At 39.6% G+C, this 21,503-nt stretch overlaps 1 protein-coding gene across 3 annotated transcripts in view; it reads right to left on the minus strand.

Annotated features, from left to right (window-relative positions):
• CORIN (corin, serine peptidase) overlaps nt 1-21,503 on the minus strand; it is a 254,519-nt gene that overhangs the window by 40,392 nt on the left and 192,624 nt on the right. For all 3 annotated transcript variants that reach the window (XM_054486844.2, XM_054486842.2, XM_054486841.2), the window contains 4 exons: nt 17,854-17,961; nt 9,407-9,520; nt 7,487-7,597; nt 6,267-6,396 (listed from right to left, as the gene is read on the minus strand). In XM_054486844.2, coding sequence (XP_054342819.1) covers nt 6,267-6,396; nt 7,487-7,597; nt 9,407-9,520; nt 17,854-17,961 — 463 coding nt within the window. The remainder of the gene's footprint in view (nt 1-6,266; nt 6,397-7,486; nt 7,598-9,406; nt 9,521-17,853; nt 17,962-21,503) is intronic.

Below are 21,503 nucleotides of genomic sequence, written 5' to 3' on the forward strand. Positions count from 1 at the left end.
AGTGTCTGACAGGTCAGAGTAAGAAATCAGATTTTCAGTCCAAACTGTAAAATAATAAGAAAAGAAGACCAAAGGCTTTTGCATGTAGGTAATATTGTTGCTGTCAGTCCTGTCTTTCAGGTAAAAGCCAGATTGCAGTAGGTTTTGAAGACAACATGAAAAAGACACCTTATCAGAAGTTGAGTCATCACTAAGGGTCTCCTGGCATATCTAGCTTCAAAAGGAGACTGCTTCCTTACAAGGGCTTCTAACTGAAATAATACAAGCCCTCTTTGGTCAACTCCTGATGGATTATTCAAGTTATAAATCATGTTCTTATTTACCCAGGATCCATTCATATCATGTCCAAGGCAATGCTGCAACAATGGTGATGACTGGGAGTAAATTTTAGGAGGAAGTTAAAGTGTAAATCCTGATACCAGGGATTATTAGGGACTGGTAGGTAATATAATAGATGTTGTCTTTGTGGTTTTGCCCAGATACAGAAATATTCTTTGAAAAGAATGTTTAACCAACTTCTATTGACCAACACTAAAAGATTAGGGCATAAAATCAAATTGCAACTAACTCCATAAAAGCATTTTTGCCAAAATCATATGGCCCAGACACACTGTTTCCCGATTATCTAACTTTAGACAGAGCTTGTGGAGCCCAGAGACATAAAGAGTCACCTTTCCCTTAAACTAATTCACTCAAATACCAGATGTTTCAACTGAGCATTTGGCAAATATTAGAAGGCAGTATAAACTCTGATTTGTATCATCAATTAAATAAATGTCCGTAGGTTTTTTGATACTGAACATGCAAGTAGCAAAGTTAATATGCTGTTGACATGGTTTGGCTGTATCCCCACCCAAATCTCATCTTGAATTGTAACTCCCACAATTCCCACATGTCATGGGAGGAACCTGGTAGGAGGTGATTGAATTATGGGGGTGGGTCTTCCTGTGCTGTTCTCATGATAGTGAATGAGTTTTAGGAGATCTGACAGTTTTAAAAATGGGAGTTTCCCTGCACAAGCTCTCTCTTTTTTGTGTGCTGCCATCCACGTGAGATGTGACTTGCTCCTTCTCACCTTCTGCCATGATTGTGAGGCCTCCACAGCCATATGGAACTGTAAGTCCATTAAACCTCTTTTTTTCTTCCCAGTCTCAGGAATGTCTTTATCAGCAGTGTGAAAATGGACTAATACAGTAAATTGGTACCAGTAGAGTGGGGTGCTGCTGTAGATACCCAAAAGAGTGGGAGCAACTTTGGAAGTGGGTAACAGGCAGAGGTTGGAAAAGTTTGGAGGGCTGAGAAGAAGACAGAAAAATTAGGAAAGTTTGGAACTCCCTAGAAACTAGTTGAATTGCTTTGATCAAAATGCTGATAGCGATATGGACAATAAAGTCCATGATGAGGTGGTCTCAGATGGAAATGAGGAACTTGTTGGGAACTGGAGCAAAGGTGACTCTTGTTATGTTTTACCAAAGAGAGTGGTGGTATTTTGCCCCTGCCCTAGAGATTTGTGGAACTTTGAACTTGACACATGATTTAGGGTATCTGGTAGAAGACATTTCTAAGCAGCAAAGCATTCAAGAGGTGACTTGGGTGCTGTTAAAGGCATTCATTTTCATAAGGGAAGTAGAGCATAAAAGTTAGGAAAATTTGCAGCCTGACAATGCAATAGAAAAGAAAATACCATTTTCTGAGGAGAAATTCAAGCTGGCTGCAGAAGTAACGAGGAGCAGGATGTTAATCCCCAAGACAATGGGGAAATGTCTCCAGGACATGTCAGAGGTCTTCATGGCAGCCCCTCCCATCACAGGCCCAGAGGCCTAGGTGGAAAAAGTGGTTTCATGGGCTGGGACCAGGGTCCTTGTGCTGTGTGCAGCCTAGGGACTTGGTGCCCTGTGTCCCAGCCATGACAGCTATGACTAAAAGGGGCCAAGGTACAGCTCAGGCTGTTGCTTCAGAGGGTGGAAGCCCCAAGCATTGGCAGCTTCCACATGGTGTTGAGCCTGCAAGTGCACAGAAGTCAAGAATCAGGATTTGGGAACATCTGCCTAGATTTCAGAGGATGTGTGGAAATGCCTGGATGCCTAGGCAGAAGTTTGCTGCAGGGGTGGGGCCCTCATGGAGAACCTCTGCTAGGCAGTGTGGAAGGGAAATGTGGGGTCAGAGACCCCCACAACCAATCCCTACTGGGGCATTGCCTAGTGGAGCTGTGAGAAGAGGGCCTCCATCCTCAAGACCCCAGAATGGTAGATCCACTGATAGCTTGCACCATATGCCTGAAAATGCCGCACACACTCTATGCCAGCTCATGAAAGCAGCTAGAAGGGAGGCTGCACCCTGCAAAGCCACAGGGGCAGAGCTGCCCAAGACCATGGGAACCCACTTTTTGCATCAGTGTGACCCAGATGCAAGACATGGAGTCAAAGGAGATCATTTTGGAGTTATTTGACTGCCTTGCTGGATTTCAGACTTGCATGGGGCCTGTAGCCCCTTTGTTTTGGCCAATTTCTCCCATTTGGAATGGCTGTATTTACCCAATGCCTGTACCCCCATTGTATCTAGGAAACTAATTTGCTTTTGATTTTACAGGCTCATAAGATGGAAGGGACTTGCCTTGTCTTAGTTGAGACGTTGGACTGTGGACTCTTGAGGTAATGCTGAAATGAGTTAAGACTTTGGGGGACTACTGGAAAGGAATGATTGGTTTTGAAATGTGAGAACATGAGATTTGGGAGGGGCCAGGGACAGAATGATGTGGTTTGTCTGGGTCTCCACCCAAATCTCATCTTGAATTGTAACTCCCATAATTCCCACATATCATGGGAGGAAACCAATGGGAGGTGATTCAATTATGGGGGCAAGTCTTTCCTGTGCTGTCTTCATGATAGTGAATAAGTTTCACAAGATCACATGGTTTTAAAAATGGGAGTTTCCCCACACAAGCTCTCTCTTTTTTGTGTGCCACCATACACATGAGATGTGACTTGCTCCTCCTTGCCTTCCACCATGATTGTGGGGCCTCCCCAGCTCTGTGGAACTATAAGTCCATTAAACCTCTTTTTCTTCCCAGTCTCGGGTACGTCTTCATTAGCAGCATAAAAATGGACTAATACAGCTGTCATGAGAATTTAGGGGCTTGATTTATACATTTTTCTAATCAGAGAGCCATCATACTTCCAATCTGGGCTGAACTCTTGAGATAGCAACAGATGAAAGCAAAAAGTTTTCAGATTCAACAAGGAACTCTAAATCTTCTCATCTAGACAAGCACTGAGTTGAGAGCTTAGCATTTGAGCAGTAACACATCAAAGGCATAATTTGGGTCTAAAACATCCTAAGTGCAGGTGTTTTGAATCAACTGCCTCTATCATGAAAGCATTTCAGTAGAATCCCTGCAACACATGAAATTTGGGAGACCTGCATTCTTGATAAATTCCCTCCAAAATATACTCCCTGAAGTAGAAGAATGATCCACTTGGAATTAGGATATGCTGGTTCTGGACCCTACATACACTACAATGCCGTTCTCTATAAGTGTTTACTGAATGAACTGATGAATGAATGAGTGATATAACAAATTTATACTATCAAGATAAGATTAAAGTTTTATGTTTTTCTTGTATAATTTTAATAGAAATGCCATGTTCTATGCAATAAGTCTACACCATTCTCTGATGGCAAAATATCTGGACTTTTTTCTAACTTTGTGTTCTTGGCTGTTTACCTACATGTCTTCCCCACTCCATTATAAACTCTGATGATGTTATTCACTTTTGCATCCTCGACCCAATGCCTAGTCCAGTACAAGGCCCATAAGCAGATACTCAAAAATAAAAAGGGAAGGGGAATACTGAATGGAATTAGTTGGGAGTTGCTTTTTAAACTTCAAGTTTTTGATGCAGAATATGTCTGAATGTACAAAGGCAGGCTGGCTTAAACTCCACTCCAGAAGCTAAGAAGGAACACCCATTCCCACTTCCCTCCTTGTGCAGCATAGGCCAATCATGGCCAGACAGACCCTTCTAGCAAGGGCTTTGATCTGGAGGAAATGACTCAAAGGTGCAGGGTGACTTAGAGTTTATTTGAGGCATTGGTGGCAGAATCATGAATTTGCAGCACAGCAGGTGGTCTCCAGAGACAGTGGTCACATGGCAGCTGCCTGAGCCTGTTCCCTCAGCAGGAAGCTAGCCTCATCTTGACCATTACCATCATTCCTGGCATAGCCTGGCTTTCCAGATTTCTGTCAATTCATGAGCCACTCAAGTCAACTAAAGAGTAAACTTCAAGGCAACTAAAAACTTCTAAAACTACTAGTACTCATTTCTTTGGAGGACTTATCACCACTTACCCATTTTTCCCATTAAATCATTCAAATAATGGATATGGTTTTCCAACCACACCTCTATCTCAGATTTTCCTAGTCCTTCTGTGAAATAAAATAATCTAAAATAAAAAATATCTGTATGTCTATTTGAATTTTATATATCTAAAGATATCTAAAATACTGACGTTTCATTTTCCAACTATGTTGAGAAAATGGATCAAATGGAGTACATAATTTTTTAAAAATCCAGTGTGCACACAAAAGCCAAAGATGGGAATAATCCAAATGTCTGAATGGATAAACAAAATGTATATCCATTTAATGGCATATTATTCAGTCACAAGCAGGAAAGTACTGGTACATGCTATAAGACAGATGATTGAAAATGCGCTAAGTAAAAGAAACCAGATGAAAAGGCCTCATGTTGTATATTTCCATTTATATTGAAATATCCAGAATAGGCCAATTTATAGAGGCAGAAAGCAGATTAGTGGTTATCTGAGCCAGTGGGTATGAGAAAATGGAGAGTAACTGCCTAGTGAGTACATAGTTCCCTTTTGGGATAATAAAAGTGTTCTAAAACAAATAGTGGTGATGGTTGCACAACATTGTGAATAAAGTAAATGCCACTGAATTACACACTTTAAAGTGGTTAAATGGTGAATTTTATGGATGTGTATTTTAACACAATAAAAATCCCAATATGCAAATATTTAGAAGAAACATAAAGAAGCATATTTAAAAACAGAAACCTTTCTATTTACAATAGAACAGCTATGCTCAGGGTGGCTTGTCAAAAGAACTTTCTGGTTGTAAAATCTTTGCAGTTCCAACCTTATGCGGATAAGGTTTTATCGAGAAGAAAAATTAAAAAACCATATTCAAAAGATTTTTCATTTATCTCTGAACACAATCATAACCTATTTCATTTAGACACAATAAGGAAGTTGTGAGAATGAAGTCTAATTTAATAGATCTTGGCAAATATAATTTTTCCACTCTAGCAAAGTTTAAAGTTCCTTTATTATAGATGAGCATTAGTTATTCAATTCCTAAAGACGTGGGTCTTTGCATGGGAGAAAGGGACTCAAGAAGTTGGGAGCTACATATTAGTAATTCTTTAAACTAGGATAACAAAAATGTGCTGCTAGTTGCTATCCCATAACTGAATGACTCATTATTGTAAAATTGTTTCAAGTTTGTTCAATGGATCTTAGGAAATGGCATTTAATCAATTTTTTATTTAATCTAGAATTTTAGAACTCCTTTGTCTTCAATTTCTCTAATTTCTACATTTCCCCCAAATCTCAAATACATCGATGATAAAAGAAATACACATTCTAAGACCCTGAAAATTATTGCTTTCCACCCCCAATGAAATTGAAAAAGAAAAACCTCACAAAATAGCAAGTATCTAACTTTCAAAGGATCCATTTCAGTATATCTGTATCAAAGCCAGTGTGAATCTTTTCATTCTACTAAGAAGCAAATATACTGAACTATTTCTTGATTTACATTTACTGCCTTACTTAGAGTAAACAGAAATGCCAGCACCTTCAACTTATTTAAAAATATTTGTTGCTTACGAAGAAATTTTCAATAATCTCTTGGGGGGAAATTACAAGATATTTTCATCCAGATTCCTCAAAGGAAATGATCGTAATGCTTTTATAAATAATGAAAGCATTTCATTGCAGAAGTACTTAAAATACAATTACTTCATTTACTTTTAGAGGCTTCATCAAAGTACATTTCCAGCACACACTCTTCAGGGCAGGTGCCTGTAATTAAATATGGTCCTCTCACCTGATTCATTTCCCGGGCTTTGAAGGAGTCTTTGTTCGAGAGCACTAACTCTCTATGCATCCTAAGGAAGATATTACTGCCAAGTTCCATGAAGCCTTCTGAGAAATTCATCAGTGCTACAAACTACTGACCTTACCCTAAACCCATCTGCTTGCAGGCCAGCTGACTCAACATCTCCTGCCAGCCATCTGCACACACATGGTGTTCTGTGGCAGCTCTGTGAACCATCAGAAAGGAAGAGGAGTTCACATTTATAGAGAGGGTCACTAGGGAAAGAAAAGACAAGGGAAACCCTAATTAAAAACATTTCTTCCCTTGAAAGCACATAGCTTTACATGCCTCTGCTTCATTGGCATATATTCATTTTTATTTATTTTAGTTAATCATTTGGTGTGTACCTACCCTGTGCAAATCACTGCCTTCAGTGTGCTAGAGGGCTAAAAAAAAAACGAATTAGAAATGTTCTCTACTCTCAAAGAACCGTAGACTCTAATGAAAGAGACAGGCAGTTCTTAACTTTTCTTAATGAGTTAGAAGACAGCCAGAGCCAGGCCTCATCCCATGAGTTAACCAGGATTTGCATAATTACAAGAAGCGAGTTGTAAATCTATTTCTATCATTTCCTTCAAGAAAGCATACGAGAATGCATGAGAGGGATGCAAATTTAGGATTAATTTGGTATATGTGTTAATTCCTATTATATAAAGGAGAATCCTCTGTACTTAACCAGCCTCAGAGCACTTAGGAAACGCTGCACAATTGATCACAACACACATGAGAATCATGATTTGGCTGGATGATGCAAAGGACTGAGAAAGAGCTGAGTGAATGGAAGGAGTGATGAGTGTGGGATGAGGAAATTAATCAAACTCAAGATCACAAACTGCAACACTAGAGGTGCTGGTAGGAGAGGTCTTCAATTCCTGTCTGTGTAAGGAGCTAGATAGTTAGAAGTCTTGGACCTGAAGGGTGTAGGGAAGGCAGAGGGGCCACTTGAATATTCTATTCTATCAGGCATAGATGACAAAAGAATGGCAGACTATCATTAAATTTATTGAAGTTGGGATTTAATGAAGAGTTTTTAAATCCTCTCCCAGCAATTATATGATTACAACATTTTGAACCCAAACGTTTTTCCATATAATATAGATATTTCAAATAGAGAAGTAGCTTGGTGGGGAAATTTTCTGTGAGTTGGAAATAACACACATAGATCAGCACTATCAGCTTTTATAGCAGTAAAACAAAATAGATGAACTTGGGCAGTAAAATCCAGGAAGTAATTTAGGATTCATTCAACTTCAGTGGCTGACAGGCATGAGAGAGTACAACAGATCGCAGAAACAAGTAGCTCACCACAGTCCCATTCATCTGAACTGTCTGAGCAGTCGGCTTCGCCATCACACCACAGGTCACGTGACACACACGCGTGGTTTGCACATTCCAGCTCATCATCTTGGCAAAATGCTGGCATGGGGAACAAAAAGTGAGAAGGAAAACATTTTAGAAATAAATGCGATTATCACTAACATGCACATCTTCATGTGCCAGCAGGAGCATGGAAAGAAGAAAATATGTGATCACTGAGGCTTCCAAATGGGCATAAAAACAGGATAACAGAATTTGTAAAATATTATTTAATAGACATCAATGCATACAAAGAGCATTTAAACAGAATTACTATGTTCAAGTGACTCAATGTTCTGGTTCTAACAATCAGACTGAATAAACAGTACTCAGAGCAGCAGAAATACCAAAGATCAGAGAATGGGGTTAAAATCTGCATGAGCAGAGCATAAGGGATGAACAGACTGAAGCCGCCTTAGAAAGAAAACAATCTCTGTCCACAGAGATGCATAATCAGTTTTTTTTCCCATCTCTATTATTAAATGACTCTCTGAGTCATACATAGTTCTCTTTTGGATCTTAAAAATTATAGTATATCTCCTTGATTGCCTACTTAACAACTATTTCCTTTCTCCCTCCTTTCTTTAAGGGAGCCCGATTTTGTTCAGGCCCCTACACCAGCCATCCCCAGTTCCAAAGGAAGATCCTGATTAGTTTAAGCTGGGCATGGCATTTTTCTGTCTACAGTTTTTTTGTTTGTTTGTTTCTGAATACAATTAGTAGTCCAGGAGTAAACATGTGCTCCGATATCTGGGCCTTGGCCTACGGTTGTGTGATTGTGCTTCACAGGACAGCTCCTGCCCAAACTCTGCTGCTGTGCCATGTGCCCTAGCCTGGGACAGGAACAACCTGGAGAAAACAGCACCTTTTTTTTGATTGGTTCTCCCTGCATGGTGCTTCTTTTTGCAGTTCAGCTGTTTGTAGGAAGTGTCTTTTCTGACTACACAAAGACTCCTGACGGCTAGCTGTGACTCCACCCAAAGTTGACCTGAGCCAATCCCTTAATGGTATCTTGGAGATATGAACACAGTTCTTCCTCCTTCCAGCTGGACATGATCAAGGAAGCATGGTGCCCCAGATGCCCTTGGTAATGTCATCTTTTCACCATTGTGGGAGCCAGCCTAAGTTGAAGCTGAACTGAAAAAATCATAGACAAGGTGCTAAACTGCCGCATACAGCCTCAAGAGTCCACCTACTTGACTCTATATGATAATATAAAACATGTGATATGTATATGATAATAAAAGATAAATGTCTTCATTATTTGTCATTTTGATTTGGGCTTTTCTGTTATTTGTAGGTAAAACATCTTAAGAGAAATAATTATTTTCTGGCTCTAAAAGCAATGGCCATTCACTTAGAAAATGTAGAAAAGCACAAAAATTTAATAATTATACCACCCAAAGACTATAACTGTAAACTTTTAATTATGACTTTTGATCTTTTTCTATGTGTGGATATATGTACTTTCAAAACTCAGGACAATAGTGCACATAATACTGAATATTCTGTTTTACTCAACTAATGACATATAATGAATCCAAGAGAAATTTTTCTTCTCTAATTTAATTTTAATATTTGCATATTATTTTCTTTTATGGTTGTAGTTTATGTTCTCTATTTTTGGATATTTGGAGGTATTTTAATTTTCTCATAAATAATGCCAGAAGAATATTATAGTGTATATATTTTACACATAGTTAGTTGGCTTCTTAGAATATGTTTTTACAAGTGGAGTTTGATCAAAAGATGTGAAAATACTAAAATATTTATATGCATATTTACACACTTTTAGCTTGTATTCAAAATGAGACTTAACTGGTGTTTAAAATAAAAATGCTCTGTTGACAAATTCGCATAAGCACTTACAGCAGTTTTTCTCGTCCATGTAATCAGGGCAGTCTGGGAACCCATCGCAGATCACTGTGTGCTTCAAACATTGTTTATTGGATGGACATTCCCAAAGATCTCTCTCTTTACAACCTAGAGACAGAAGAAAAGGTTATTTGCAATAGACGTGGAATTGAAAATAATGATAAATTCAATCAATGTAGAAAAATTACGCTATAAAGGCATGATGTTGGCCAGGCGCAGTGGCTCATGCCTGTAGTCCCAGCACTTTGGGAGGCCAAGGCGGGCGGATCACAAGGAATCACTTGAACCCGGGAGGCGGAGGTTGCAGTGAGCCAAGATCATGCCACTGCACTACTGCCTGGGCAACAGAGCGAGACTTTGTCTCAAAAAAAAAAAAAAAGAAAAGGCATAATGTCTTTTTTCTTAAAAAGTTTTGACCTCTGCATACCATGAATAATATAATTTTGAAAGTAGAAATACCCAATAATATTCATGTTGTGATATAAATTGTACAGCTCTCCTAACAGAAGATCAAAAGTGATATATGGGGCCAGGAACAGTGACTCACGCCTGTAATCCCAGCACTTTGGGAGGCTGAGGTGGGCAGATCACTTGAGCTCAGGAGTTGGAGACCAGCCTGGCCAAGATGGTGAAACCCCATCTCTACTAAAAAATACAAAAAACAGCCAGGCATGGTGGTGCATGCCTGTAATCCCAGCTACTTGGGAGGCAAAGGCAGGAGAATCATTTGAATTCGGGAGGTGGAGGTTGCAGTAAGCCGAGATTGCACTACTGCACTCCAGCCTGGGTGACAGAGCAAGACTCTGCCGTTTAAAACCATATAGTTAATTACTGAACCAGGATTAGAACCCTAGTCACTTTTCTCATGTATTTTCTATTCTTTTCTTTTTTGAGACCGAGTCTCGCTGTGTCACCCAGGCTGGAATGAAGTGGCATGTTCTTGGCTCACTGCAACCTCCACCTGTCTCAGAAAAAAAAAAAAGTGACATACGGGATATGGAGAAAAAATTTAAAAGCATATATTAACATTCATCTTTAGCCGTTCCTTTTTCTTTCTGAGTGAAATTGCTGTCAATGTATAAGACTTAGCTATAAAATAATGTTATGCTTTTAAGCAAATATGCCAAAGTCTAGTGATCTAAATGCGTATCACCTTAAAATGTAATTTCATTCTCCCAATCAGGAGGCCATCCGTTTTTTTAGCAAAAGAGGCTCCTTTTATGCCAAACAAAACTAGTTTAAGAGCCAGGTGCAAAAGCTATTACTTTATGGTAGTCAGAGATCTAAAGTTGGAAACTTCATTAGTTAATATGAGAAATGAATATAATTTATACATTAATGTAATAACTTGAACTGTAATTTGCCTATGAAATAGCAAGCACTTGTGATGTATTTAATAAATGCCATTGATGATTCATGTGCAGTGCATTTCATATGCCTGCTAAAGTTTGACAAGAGTCTAATATGTTTATGTCGTTCTGGTCAGATCCCTGGCCCTGGCCAGGCCGTGAAGCACGTGAAGGAAGAGACTACATGGCAAAAAAATTTGAGTACCTCCTTGGCTAGAACAATGGCTAGCATGTGGCAGGCCCTCAACATGTGTGTGTTTTAAGCAGAACTTCATTTCATGTAAGGAACAAAATGTCTCTGGCTCTCAGGAAAATATAATTTATTTTAAGGTCAGTGAAACGCAAAGCAGTGATCAAATAAGAAGTTTCTTAAAGAATGTTATTGTTCATCTGACCTACTACAAATAAGTCAGATAAATTATGTAGATGATTGACTCAGGTTTCTTGGAATCCATTATGAGAAAAAAAATTGATTTTCAAAATTTTCATTAAAAACAATTATAAAAATAAGTGACCCAAAATGCTTACTATAAGCTAAAATTAGATTTAGTGTGTTTCATCATCCAAAGATATAGGAAATAAATAGTGAGAGTCTTTCACTGGCTGATACTCTGGGGTGGTCTTAGGCCCAGGGACATCCATTCCAAGGACTCACAGGGACATTATTTAGAGTTTTCAGCTAGTAGAGGATCCAGACAGCATCTGAAAAGTTCTGACAATAAGAGTCTCTTGAGATTTGAGAAAGAGCCTGAAGTCAGTCCTCTGTGACCCAGCTGCTACCAAATGGTACAGTCTGCTCATTCTACCAGAGAGCAAAAGACATCAAGAAAGAGGGCTCAACACTCCATGCAATGTGCCGACCCTTCTCCAGGGCTGCTCCTCTGCTCACAAAACATACCACTTGCTAACAGAGAATGAAATAAAATAGCATGAGTTTTTCTGACGATTCCCAAGGCACATTCTTCTTAAGACTACAAGGAAGAACTTCGACATCTGGAATGAGATGATGAAATACCACAGAAATAGATCATCTGGGAAAGAAGGCCCCCTAAAGTGCATCCTCACAAATAATAATAGTAATGATGATAATGAGATAACATTTATTATCCACTATGTATCTACCTTCTAGATATTAGCTTTAATTCTTAAAATAACACTATAATGTCAGTATTATGCTCACCATTTTATAAGTGAGGAAACTAACATTTAGAGAAATTGAATCCCTCCACATCACAGCTCCACGGAGAAAGATCTGGATGGGATCCAGGTACAAGTCATCAATTGCCGTCCTTTGTAAGATGCAAATATGAAGTATGTGTAAGGGGTAGGAGCAGTGGAAGCACAGCTTTAGAGTCAGACAACTGGATTTGAAGCCTAGTTCCAAATCTCACTAGCTGTGTGAGCTTGGGTAAGTTACTTAACTTCTCCAAACCTTGGTTTCCATACATCTAAAATACAAATCATAATGCCTGCTTCATAGGGTTACTATAAACATTAAAGGAGTACTCCATAAGCATTCATTTTTCACCTCTCCATGTCTTCTCTTTTCTCATAAAAGTTTGCATAGCATAATACCTCCTTTGTGGAGTTACAGTAAGCACAAAAGAAGTAAGATAAAAAGAGAGAGACATTAGTTACATGGGAGATAGTATTATTTTGAGAAGAAACCACTTTCTTTGTAAAGTGACATTTTGGTGCAATTATGTTTTAAATGTATATTCTAACAGGAAAAGGATATAATTCCATCAAAAATTAAAAACAGGCATGGATGGGATGGGCTGTTTAATGCAGCTGTAGGTTATGAAACCAAATAATTGTTGATGTCAGAATAATAACCTCTCCAGCACAGAGACAACAGCAACAACCAATAATTGAGGACACAGTGTCCCAAAAAAGTGACCAATTCATCCCAGTTTGCCAGGGATTTAATTGATTTGAGCACGAAGTGTCCCTTGTTCCAAAAGATCCCCATCAGTCCCAGGCAAATCAGGTTGACTGGTCACGCTAAGTGTGCTAAGCATTCATCTGGGTTTTTGGCTTACTCTATCTCTCATTTTCACAAAAACTGTGAAACAGGCTGCCCTGACAGAGGCAGTACCCCCCCGCCCCCAAATGGAATACCTTGTTTCTCTATAAAAACAGTTGTCATTACAAATAAAGTCAGCAAATCACCTTAAAGCAGATGCTTTTTGTTCTGTAAGAATCTCTTAGCTATGCAACTATAGAGTAAGTAGGTCCACTCATCCTCTTGAGTTGAGCTGCATGAAATTTTTACATTCTCACCCTTCGGAATGGAGCCACTCACAAGGAGGAAGGAGACAAGATAATACTGCATTACTGAGCTGACAAAGGCTGGAACAGTCTGGATCCAGCCATACTGGATCAGTGTCTGCCCCACGAAGTGGCTGATGGATGTGACCTTGGAGCAGATCATAGGAGCTGTAGCAGCCACAGTACAGGCCTAACAGGTGTGAAGAGCCTTCTACAGCATGCAGGATCCAGGACAACAGAGCCCCTTCCCTCAAAGCATGGCTGCAAAGGGCTCTGCCTCTGCACCTGCTATAGCAGCTGGAACAGAGGACCTGCTTCCCACTGTGGTCTAGGCCTGATTATCAGGGAAGCCATACCAGCACAGGCCATCCAGCCACCATCCAGCTGGAAAGTCGCAGCAGCCTACTCAATTCCTGAGTCACTTCCTGCTTTTAGCAGTGCCATTTTTATGGCATGCTCTTTACATATGGGTGGCCCAGTCTCCTATGAAAGAGCAGGATGAAGGAATGGATGGGACTTTAAACTGCATGGCTCTAATCCTAAAAAGAGAGAACATCCAACCCAAAACCAACACTATCTCCAGGAAAAGACACCATCCATCTACCTGAGTTTACTATGTGAGCCAGAGACCTTGCCAAGCCCATGCTTTAGCCTGACAGGCCAGCCCACTCTCTTTTGCCATAAACAGCTGTCAGAAACAAGACTATGCTAGACAGGACTCCTTCCCTCAAGGGAGATGGCTGGGGCAGCCTTTGAAAGGAATCGCCTCCTGATTTCCCACCACCACAGCAGGTGAGTTCCCAGTTATTAGCTTCTGAGGATGAACAGGGCATGTTATAAGCATTCCAAGCTGTGAGAGATAATGTGGGTGTTCTCTGCATCTTACCCAGAGAAGTAAAGTGACTGGCCAAACGTCACACAGCCTCTAAGGCTAAGTCAGGATGTAAATTCAAGTCTAAGTCTACGCAGGACACTCTGCCATTCCAGTCTGCCTTCCCAAGACACCACAGAAGACGATGAAACAGTTAACCAAGTATTTAAAGGGAAGGAGAAAATTTCCCCCTTAACATGGAAAATTAAACCCTACTGAGTGATGAGAAATCAATCCTGAAAACTCATCCTGAAAGCACATTTGTGGGTATGCCAAAGCTATGGACATAATGACTCTCACTCTTCTGCTAGCTACAGAGCAAAGAGTGGTCTCCTCCCCAAACAAAGAGACACAAAAGCATAGAGACTGGTGGTATTTGGAGTGTTAAGAAAGCCAGTTAAGCCCTTCTGTGAGATAACTCATAGAAATGCTATCCAAGAATCCAAAAAGAAAACATGCCTTTTGGAAACTCTTTGAAATCAAGCTGTAAAACCCATAAATATCAGAGTCAGATCTTCTAATACAACCTAAGGGGATTCTGACTTGGAGAAATGGCTCAGGTTATATTTAAAGGTTTTATTTTATTTAAGATCAAGAGGAGACCAAAGATAGGTGAAGAACTGATTTTTAGTCATCTGAAGATAAACAGAAAATCACTTAATGACACTCAGACATTTGTACTGCTGCCAATCTTTTCTCCATATGATGTATACCATTTTACTTAGAATAGTGATCAATTAGTAATTTTGATTCTGTGTTCATGTAGTAAAGGATTTTATTTTGACAGTTGATATAAAGCACCTGTTGTAGCTATATTTTCATTTAACTGCTCCACTGGGAGTTGCTGCTTGCTTGCATCACAGCCCAGGTACCACCTGCTCTTGTAGCTGACCCAAATTGCGGAGGTAAAGCCTAGCAAGAGATAACCTCAGCCTCACACATTCATATCTATAGAGTGATAGAAAAGCTGAAAAATACAATCCCTTTGTTGTTTTCCTTAGCTCTCCTTTCTTTGATGTCATTCTTGATCATTTATTTTCCCATGTCTTTCCCTCATGCTCCACTGCATGGCTATCAATGCTTGGAAAATGTTACGTTGAAAATAAACTCATTTATCAAGTTGCTAGTTTTACAGGCAGCTCCATCTATATCATGTATGCTCAATTACTGACATACCATCAATCCTTAAGACAATGCAGTACTTCTGTACTGACACAGTGCAGATTCTGTTCAGTATTCCCCTGTCTCTTAGACTTCCTTCCCATATCGGATTTGCATAATTCATCCCAACACTTGTTGAAAACTTTTCTAGTACAGACATTTTCAACTCTTGTTTACATTGGCAATTACACAATCAAAGCAGCCTCAACAGCGAAAATCTACCACAAGAGCTGGAGAAATTTAAGAACAATATTACTGATTGCTAAATTCTAATACATATATTTTAAAAGTGTATTTAAAAGTAAGTGCTTTGGCTACCATGTTTCTCCATGACAAAAGTGCCAAAGAAACAAGAAGTAAAGTTAATGTCTCATACAATATTTATTTTATAACTGAGTTAAATAAGTATTGTTTTGAGGGGAAACTCAATAACCTTGTTAGAAATTCTGAGGGAGCTGCAGATTCATGACAACGAATAGTTAATTGTCCAATTATTGAGTAAAGCTCAAGCACTTACCCACAACGGACAGAATAAGTCAGAAAGGCAAGAAGCTTGGGGTGAAACCCAGCTTTGCTGGAGCTAGTGCTTGCATTACCAGATGGTGTGCCTATGCACATACGAAAACAGAAAGACAAACAGCAAGGAGGCAAATGGAAACAGATGACTTCCTAATTAATCCTCTGTTGAGCCTTCATCAACCTGACTTCCTTATTTGATATGAAGTGGTGTGTCCTCCCAAATCACTGAACAAGCCCATTCAAATGCATGTATAAGTATCAAAGGGGAACGAAGTATGTAAAGTTTTCTATTGTTAGTCACTTTGGAAAACTTCTCATAAATTAGTACTGCTGGAGCAATTAATTGAACTACAAATGTATTATTTCTTACCCACTTTTAACTTTGCTTAACTCGAGCTCTCAATAGTGCTGTCTATTATTTTTAATTTTTGATAGAGATTAAACAATATATTCTATTATTTTGGTGTGCCTTTAATTGTGTGATTAAAATACTGATGAAAACCAATTACTTAACTAGAAACCTGATATTTTAGGGTCGTTTAAACCCTATACCAATATTATAGTACTTTAAGTTTATTTTTTGCAGAATATGCTCCAGAACTCAGAACTTTTTGTCTTGGTAAAGTTGTTTTGTTTTGTTTTTAACTAAGCTTTTGTATTTCTCAAATATTTAGTCCTCTACAACAAATTTAGGTCTAGCCACACCAACAAAGTATCATGCAACCTCTTTGAACCATCTAAGATAATCTATTCTAAATTGCAGCTCAAATACCATGACCCATCAAAGTCATAGTTAAGTGAACAAATTTAACACATTCTCAATAAATCACTTATATAAGGTATATTCAATGAGTTTTGATTTATTTCTTTACAAAACAAAAAACCACAAACAAGCAAACAACAGTAGCTTCTAAAAACACTATACATTCCTCCATAACAAAATTACCCCAGCCATTGTACCATCATTCTGACAGCTGGAGTTTTCCAAAAGATGCATTTGTCCATATTTATAGGAGCTGACAGGATTTCAGTTGATTGACTGTGACATTTTGTCTAGACCAGAAGGGCAATGTTTACCACCTAAAATTCACTTAATGGAGCAAGGCAATATTTCATACTTCAAAGGCCAAAAGAATGAAATTATTTCAAAAGATGTACTGCCTTATGTTCTTTTCATGTAACAGTGTCAATTCTTCTTAAACAGGAAAGGCTAAATAATCATAACCAAACACTCCTGTGGATAGATCTTCAATCATTTTGCTTTCCTCAAAAACACTGTTTATTAAATACCATTGTCTGACTTCTATTCCAGAATACATTGAGGTTACAAGTACAAAGATTTGCAGGGAAATATAATGAGAACTAAGTCCACTCAAATTACCATTGGCATTTACGGTTTTTCCACTGGCGATTTTGGAACTCAATGGCAGAAATGTCAAGAAGAGTTTTATCTTTGCCAAAAGAGAAAAAATATGAGAGGACATGAAAATGAATCCCAGTCAAACTGGGAATGATGGGAGTCTGAACTCTGAATGATGGAGTATGAACTCTGCCTTTGTGCATCTAGATGTCTATTTAGCAACATGGGAAGCATATGCAAAGATACTATTATTCTGACTTTAAAACTGATAACGATTGCTTTATAATTTAATAATAAAAATAATTCCTTACATTTGTGAGGTGGCTTCTCCTTTTAATAAGTGTTTGGAAATATAGTAGTGCCCCTCCACCCTTATCTGAGGTTTCGGTTTCCACGGTTTCAGTTATCCCTGGTTAAGCATGGTCCAAAAACGTTGGCACAATACAATAAGGTATTTTGAGACAGAGAGAGAGAAACCACATTCTCATTACATTTATTTCAGTATATTGTTATAATTGATCCATTTTATTATTGTTGTTAATCTCTCATTGTGCCTAATTTATAAATTAAACTCTATCATAGGTACATATGTGTAGGAAAAAGCATAGCACTGCATATGTGGGGTTCCACACAATCTATGGTTTCAGGCATCCACTGGGGGTCCTGGAACATATCCCCACGGATAAGGGGGAGGGGTACTGTGTGTATCAGGGTTATATAGAAGTGTAATTTAAAGGAAATCAAGAGTTAGGAAAAACACTTAAAATATATGCCATACTGTTCAATAATTTAAGAAGTAAAGACATTAGCATTGAATCCTATTCCTACTATCAGTGAATAGTTTACATTTTTAACACAGTTTCTTATTCTATTCTAGTTATTACTGAAAAGTACCATTGCACATACATACCACAGTTTTCCTCATCACTGTCATCGTCACAGTCGGCCTGGCCGTCACATCTTCTGGAAGCCAGAACACACCGTCCTGAGTGGCACTTGAAATGACTAGGTGAGCATTCTATTAAAAACAATATTACTGTTAAAGGGCTGAAAACCCAGAAACATCAGCTAATTTATGTATTTACATGTAGGATGTTGTCAAGGAGCTTTTACTGAAGATAAGGGTGGTCTCTTGCAAAGCAAAATAGCCATTTTGCTTTGGCATTCTTCTGCCTGCCAGTCAGCATCTTTCTCCTTTATTCTTGGCCTCATCTCTCTAGATACACAGTTTAACGTCTATGTATTCCAATGATTAATTTTCTTTCCAAATGGGACAACCCAACAATTGCCAGAGCCTGATATGCCTTGTGGAGTCAGTGCTCCTGACTACCTAGCGGCTCTCAACATGTCAAAATCATTTCTACACCCCCATTTTTCCACCTGGTCCACAATTCCATTTCTGTACTTAATGATCCTATGTTGCCATGGTCCCCAAATGTTTTTTACCTGAAGGAACCAAGGTTTGATGTTCACCTTTGCCTTCAGGATCTCTAGTATAAAAGCATCCATACATAGTGGGTTCTGTGAGTAAAGTACAGTTTAAAAAACACCTGGAGTACTAATTAAACTCATCTCTGAGTTCATTATTTTTAATTTTAAAATGATTTTTTAGGGGGAAGATGGAGCAAGATGGCCAAATAGAAGCCTCCACTAATTGTCCTTTCTGCAGGAACACCAACCTGAACAACATCCACACAAAAAAGCACCTTCATAAGAACTAAAAATCACATAAGCAATCATAGTACCTGGTTTTAAATTCAGATCACTGAAAAAGGCACTGAAAAGGGTAGAAAAGACAGTCTTGAATCACCAACACCACCCCTCCCCCATTCCCAGCAAGAGCTGCATAGCACAGAGAATCTGTGCACTTGTGGAGCGATTGCGGGACTTTGCATTGGAACTCAGTGCTGTCCTGTCACAGCAGAAAGCAACACCAGGCAGAGCTCAGCCAGTGCCCATGCATGGAGGGAACATTTAGACGAACCCCAGCCAAAGGGGAGTCACCCATCCCAGTGGTCAGAATTTAAGTTCTGGCAAGCCTTACCACCACCGGCTAAAGTGTTTTGGGGTCCTTAATAAACTTGAAACGCAGTCTAGCCCACAAGGACTGCAATTCTTGGGCAAGTCCTGATGCTGTCCTGGGCTTGGAGACAGTGGACTTGGGGGCATGCAACCTAGTGCATGCCGCAGAGTGGCCAAGAGAGTGCTTGTGCCACCCCTTCCCCAACCCCAGGCAGGCACAGCTCGCAGCTCAGAAAGAGACTCCTTTCTTCTGCTTGAGGACAGGAGAGGGGAGAGTAAAGGGGACTTTGTCTTGCAACTTGGATATCAGCTTAGCCACAGTAGAATAGGGCACCAGACAGAGTCCTGTCCTAAGGCCCCCATTCCAGGCCCTAGCTTCCAGACAACATTTCTAGACATATCTTCAACCAAACGGGAACCCACTGCCTTAAAGAAAAGGGCCCAGCCCTGGCAGCATTAGTTACCAGCTGACTAAAGAGCCCCTGGGCCCTGAATAATCAGCAGCAGTACTCAGGCAGTACTTCCTGTGAGCCTTCGGTGAGACTCTGAGATGTGCTGGCTTCAGGTATGACTCAGCACAGTCCCAGCTGTGATGGCTACAGGGAGAAACTCCTGCTTGAGAACAGGAGAGGGAAGAGTAAAAGGGATTTCGTCTTGCAGCTTAGGTACCAGGCTTGGCCACAGCGGGATAGAACATCAAGTGAACTCTTGGGATCCCTAATTCTAAGCCCTGGCTCTTGGATGACATTTCTGGATGTGCGCTGAGTCAGAGGGGAGCCCACTGTCCTGAAGTGAGAGTCCCAGGCCTGGCAGCATTCACCACAGGCTGACTGAAGAACCCTTGGGCCTTGAGTGAACACTTGTGGTATGGTAGTACTTGTCATGGACCTGGGGTGGTAGCGATCATGAGGAGAGACCACTACCACTCTTCCATTACCTGTGTGTGGAAAGGGGAAGAGTGAGAAGAACTTTGACTTGTGGCTTGGGCACCAATACTGCAGAAATTCAAAGGATCATCAGAGGCTACTATGAGCAACTATATACCAATAAATTGGAAAGCCTATGAGAAATGAATATATTCCTAGAAATATACAACCTACTAAGATTGAACCATAAAGAAATCCAAAATCTGAACAGAACAATAACAAGTAATGCTATTTAAATAATAATTAAAAGTCTTTCAGCAGAAAAAAAAAAAAAAAAGCCTGGGACCCAATGGCTTCACTGCTGAACTTTGCCAAATATTTAAAGAGGAACTAGTACCAATTCTGCTCAAACTACTCTAAACAATAGAGGAGGAAGGAATACATCCAATTCATTCTACAAAGCCAGTGTTACCATGATACCAAAGCTAGACGAACACATATCAAAAAAAAGAAAACTACAAGCCAATCTCCTTGATGAACATTGACATAAAAGTCCTCAAGAAAATAACAGCAAACTGAATTCAACAACACATTAAAAGGTGTTGTTGACCTTCTGCCATGATTGTAAGCTTCATGAGGCCTCCCTAGAAACCAAGCAGACTCTAGGCCTCCTTTAAAGCCTTCAGAACCATGAGCCAAATAAACCTCTTTATAAATTATGTGATATCAGGTATTTCTTTTTTTTTTTTTTTTTTTTTGAGACAGAGTTTCGCTCTGTCACCCAGGCTGGAGTGCAGTGGCGTGATCTCCACTCACTGCAAGCTCTGTCTCATGGGTTCTTGCCATTCTCCTGCCTCAGCCTCCCGAGTAGCTGGACTATAGGTGCAGGACTTTTTTTTTATTTTTTTTGAGATGGAGTTTCACTCTTGTCGCCCAGGCTAGAGTGCAATGGCACGATCTCGGCTCACTGCAGCCTCCACCTCCCAGGTTCGAGTGATTCTCATGCCTCAGCCTTCCGAGTAGCTGGGATTACAGGCTCCTGCCACCATGCCCAGCTAATTTTTGTATTTTTAGTAGAGACAGGTTTTCTCCATGTTGGCCAGGCTGGTCTTGAACTCCCGACCTCAGGTGATCCACCCACCTCAGCCTCCCAAAGTGCTGGCACGACAGGCATGAGCCACCGCTCCTGGTGACCATTTAGGATTTACAGGAGTGATGTAACATATGCAAATCAATCAATGTGATACATCATATCAACAGAATGAAGGACAAAAACCATATGATCACTTCAGTTGATGCATTTGATAAAATTCAACATCCGTTCCTGAAAAAAAATCCCTCAAAAAACTGGGTAAGAAGGAACATACCTCAGCAGAATAAAAGCCATATTTGACAGACCCACAGTTAGTATCTAACTAAATGGGGAAAAACTGAAAGCCTTATCTCCAAGATCTGGGACATGACAAGGATACCCACTCTCACCACTGTTATTCAACATAGTAATAGAAGTCCTAGCTACAGCAGTCATAAAAGAGAAAGAAACAAAGGGCATCCAAATTCGAAATGAAGAAGTCAAATTATTCTTGATTGCAAATGATATGATCTTATGTTTGGAAAAACCTAAAAACTCCACCAAAAAGCTACGGAACTGATAAACAAATTCAGTAAAGTT

This window comes from Pongo pygmaeus, chromosome 3 (genome assembly GCF_028885625.2).
Source record: "Pongo pygmaeus isolate AG05252 chromosome 3, NHGRI_mPonPyg2-v2.0_pri, whole genome shotgun sequence".
NCBI lineage: Eukaryota > Metazoa > Chordata > Mammalia > Primates > Hominidae > Pongo > Pongo pygmaeus.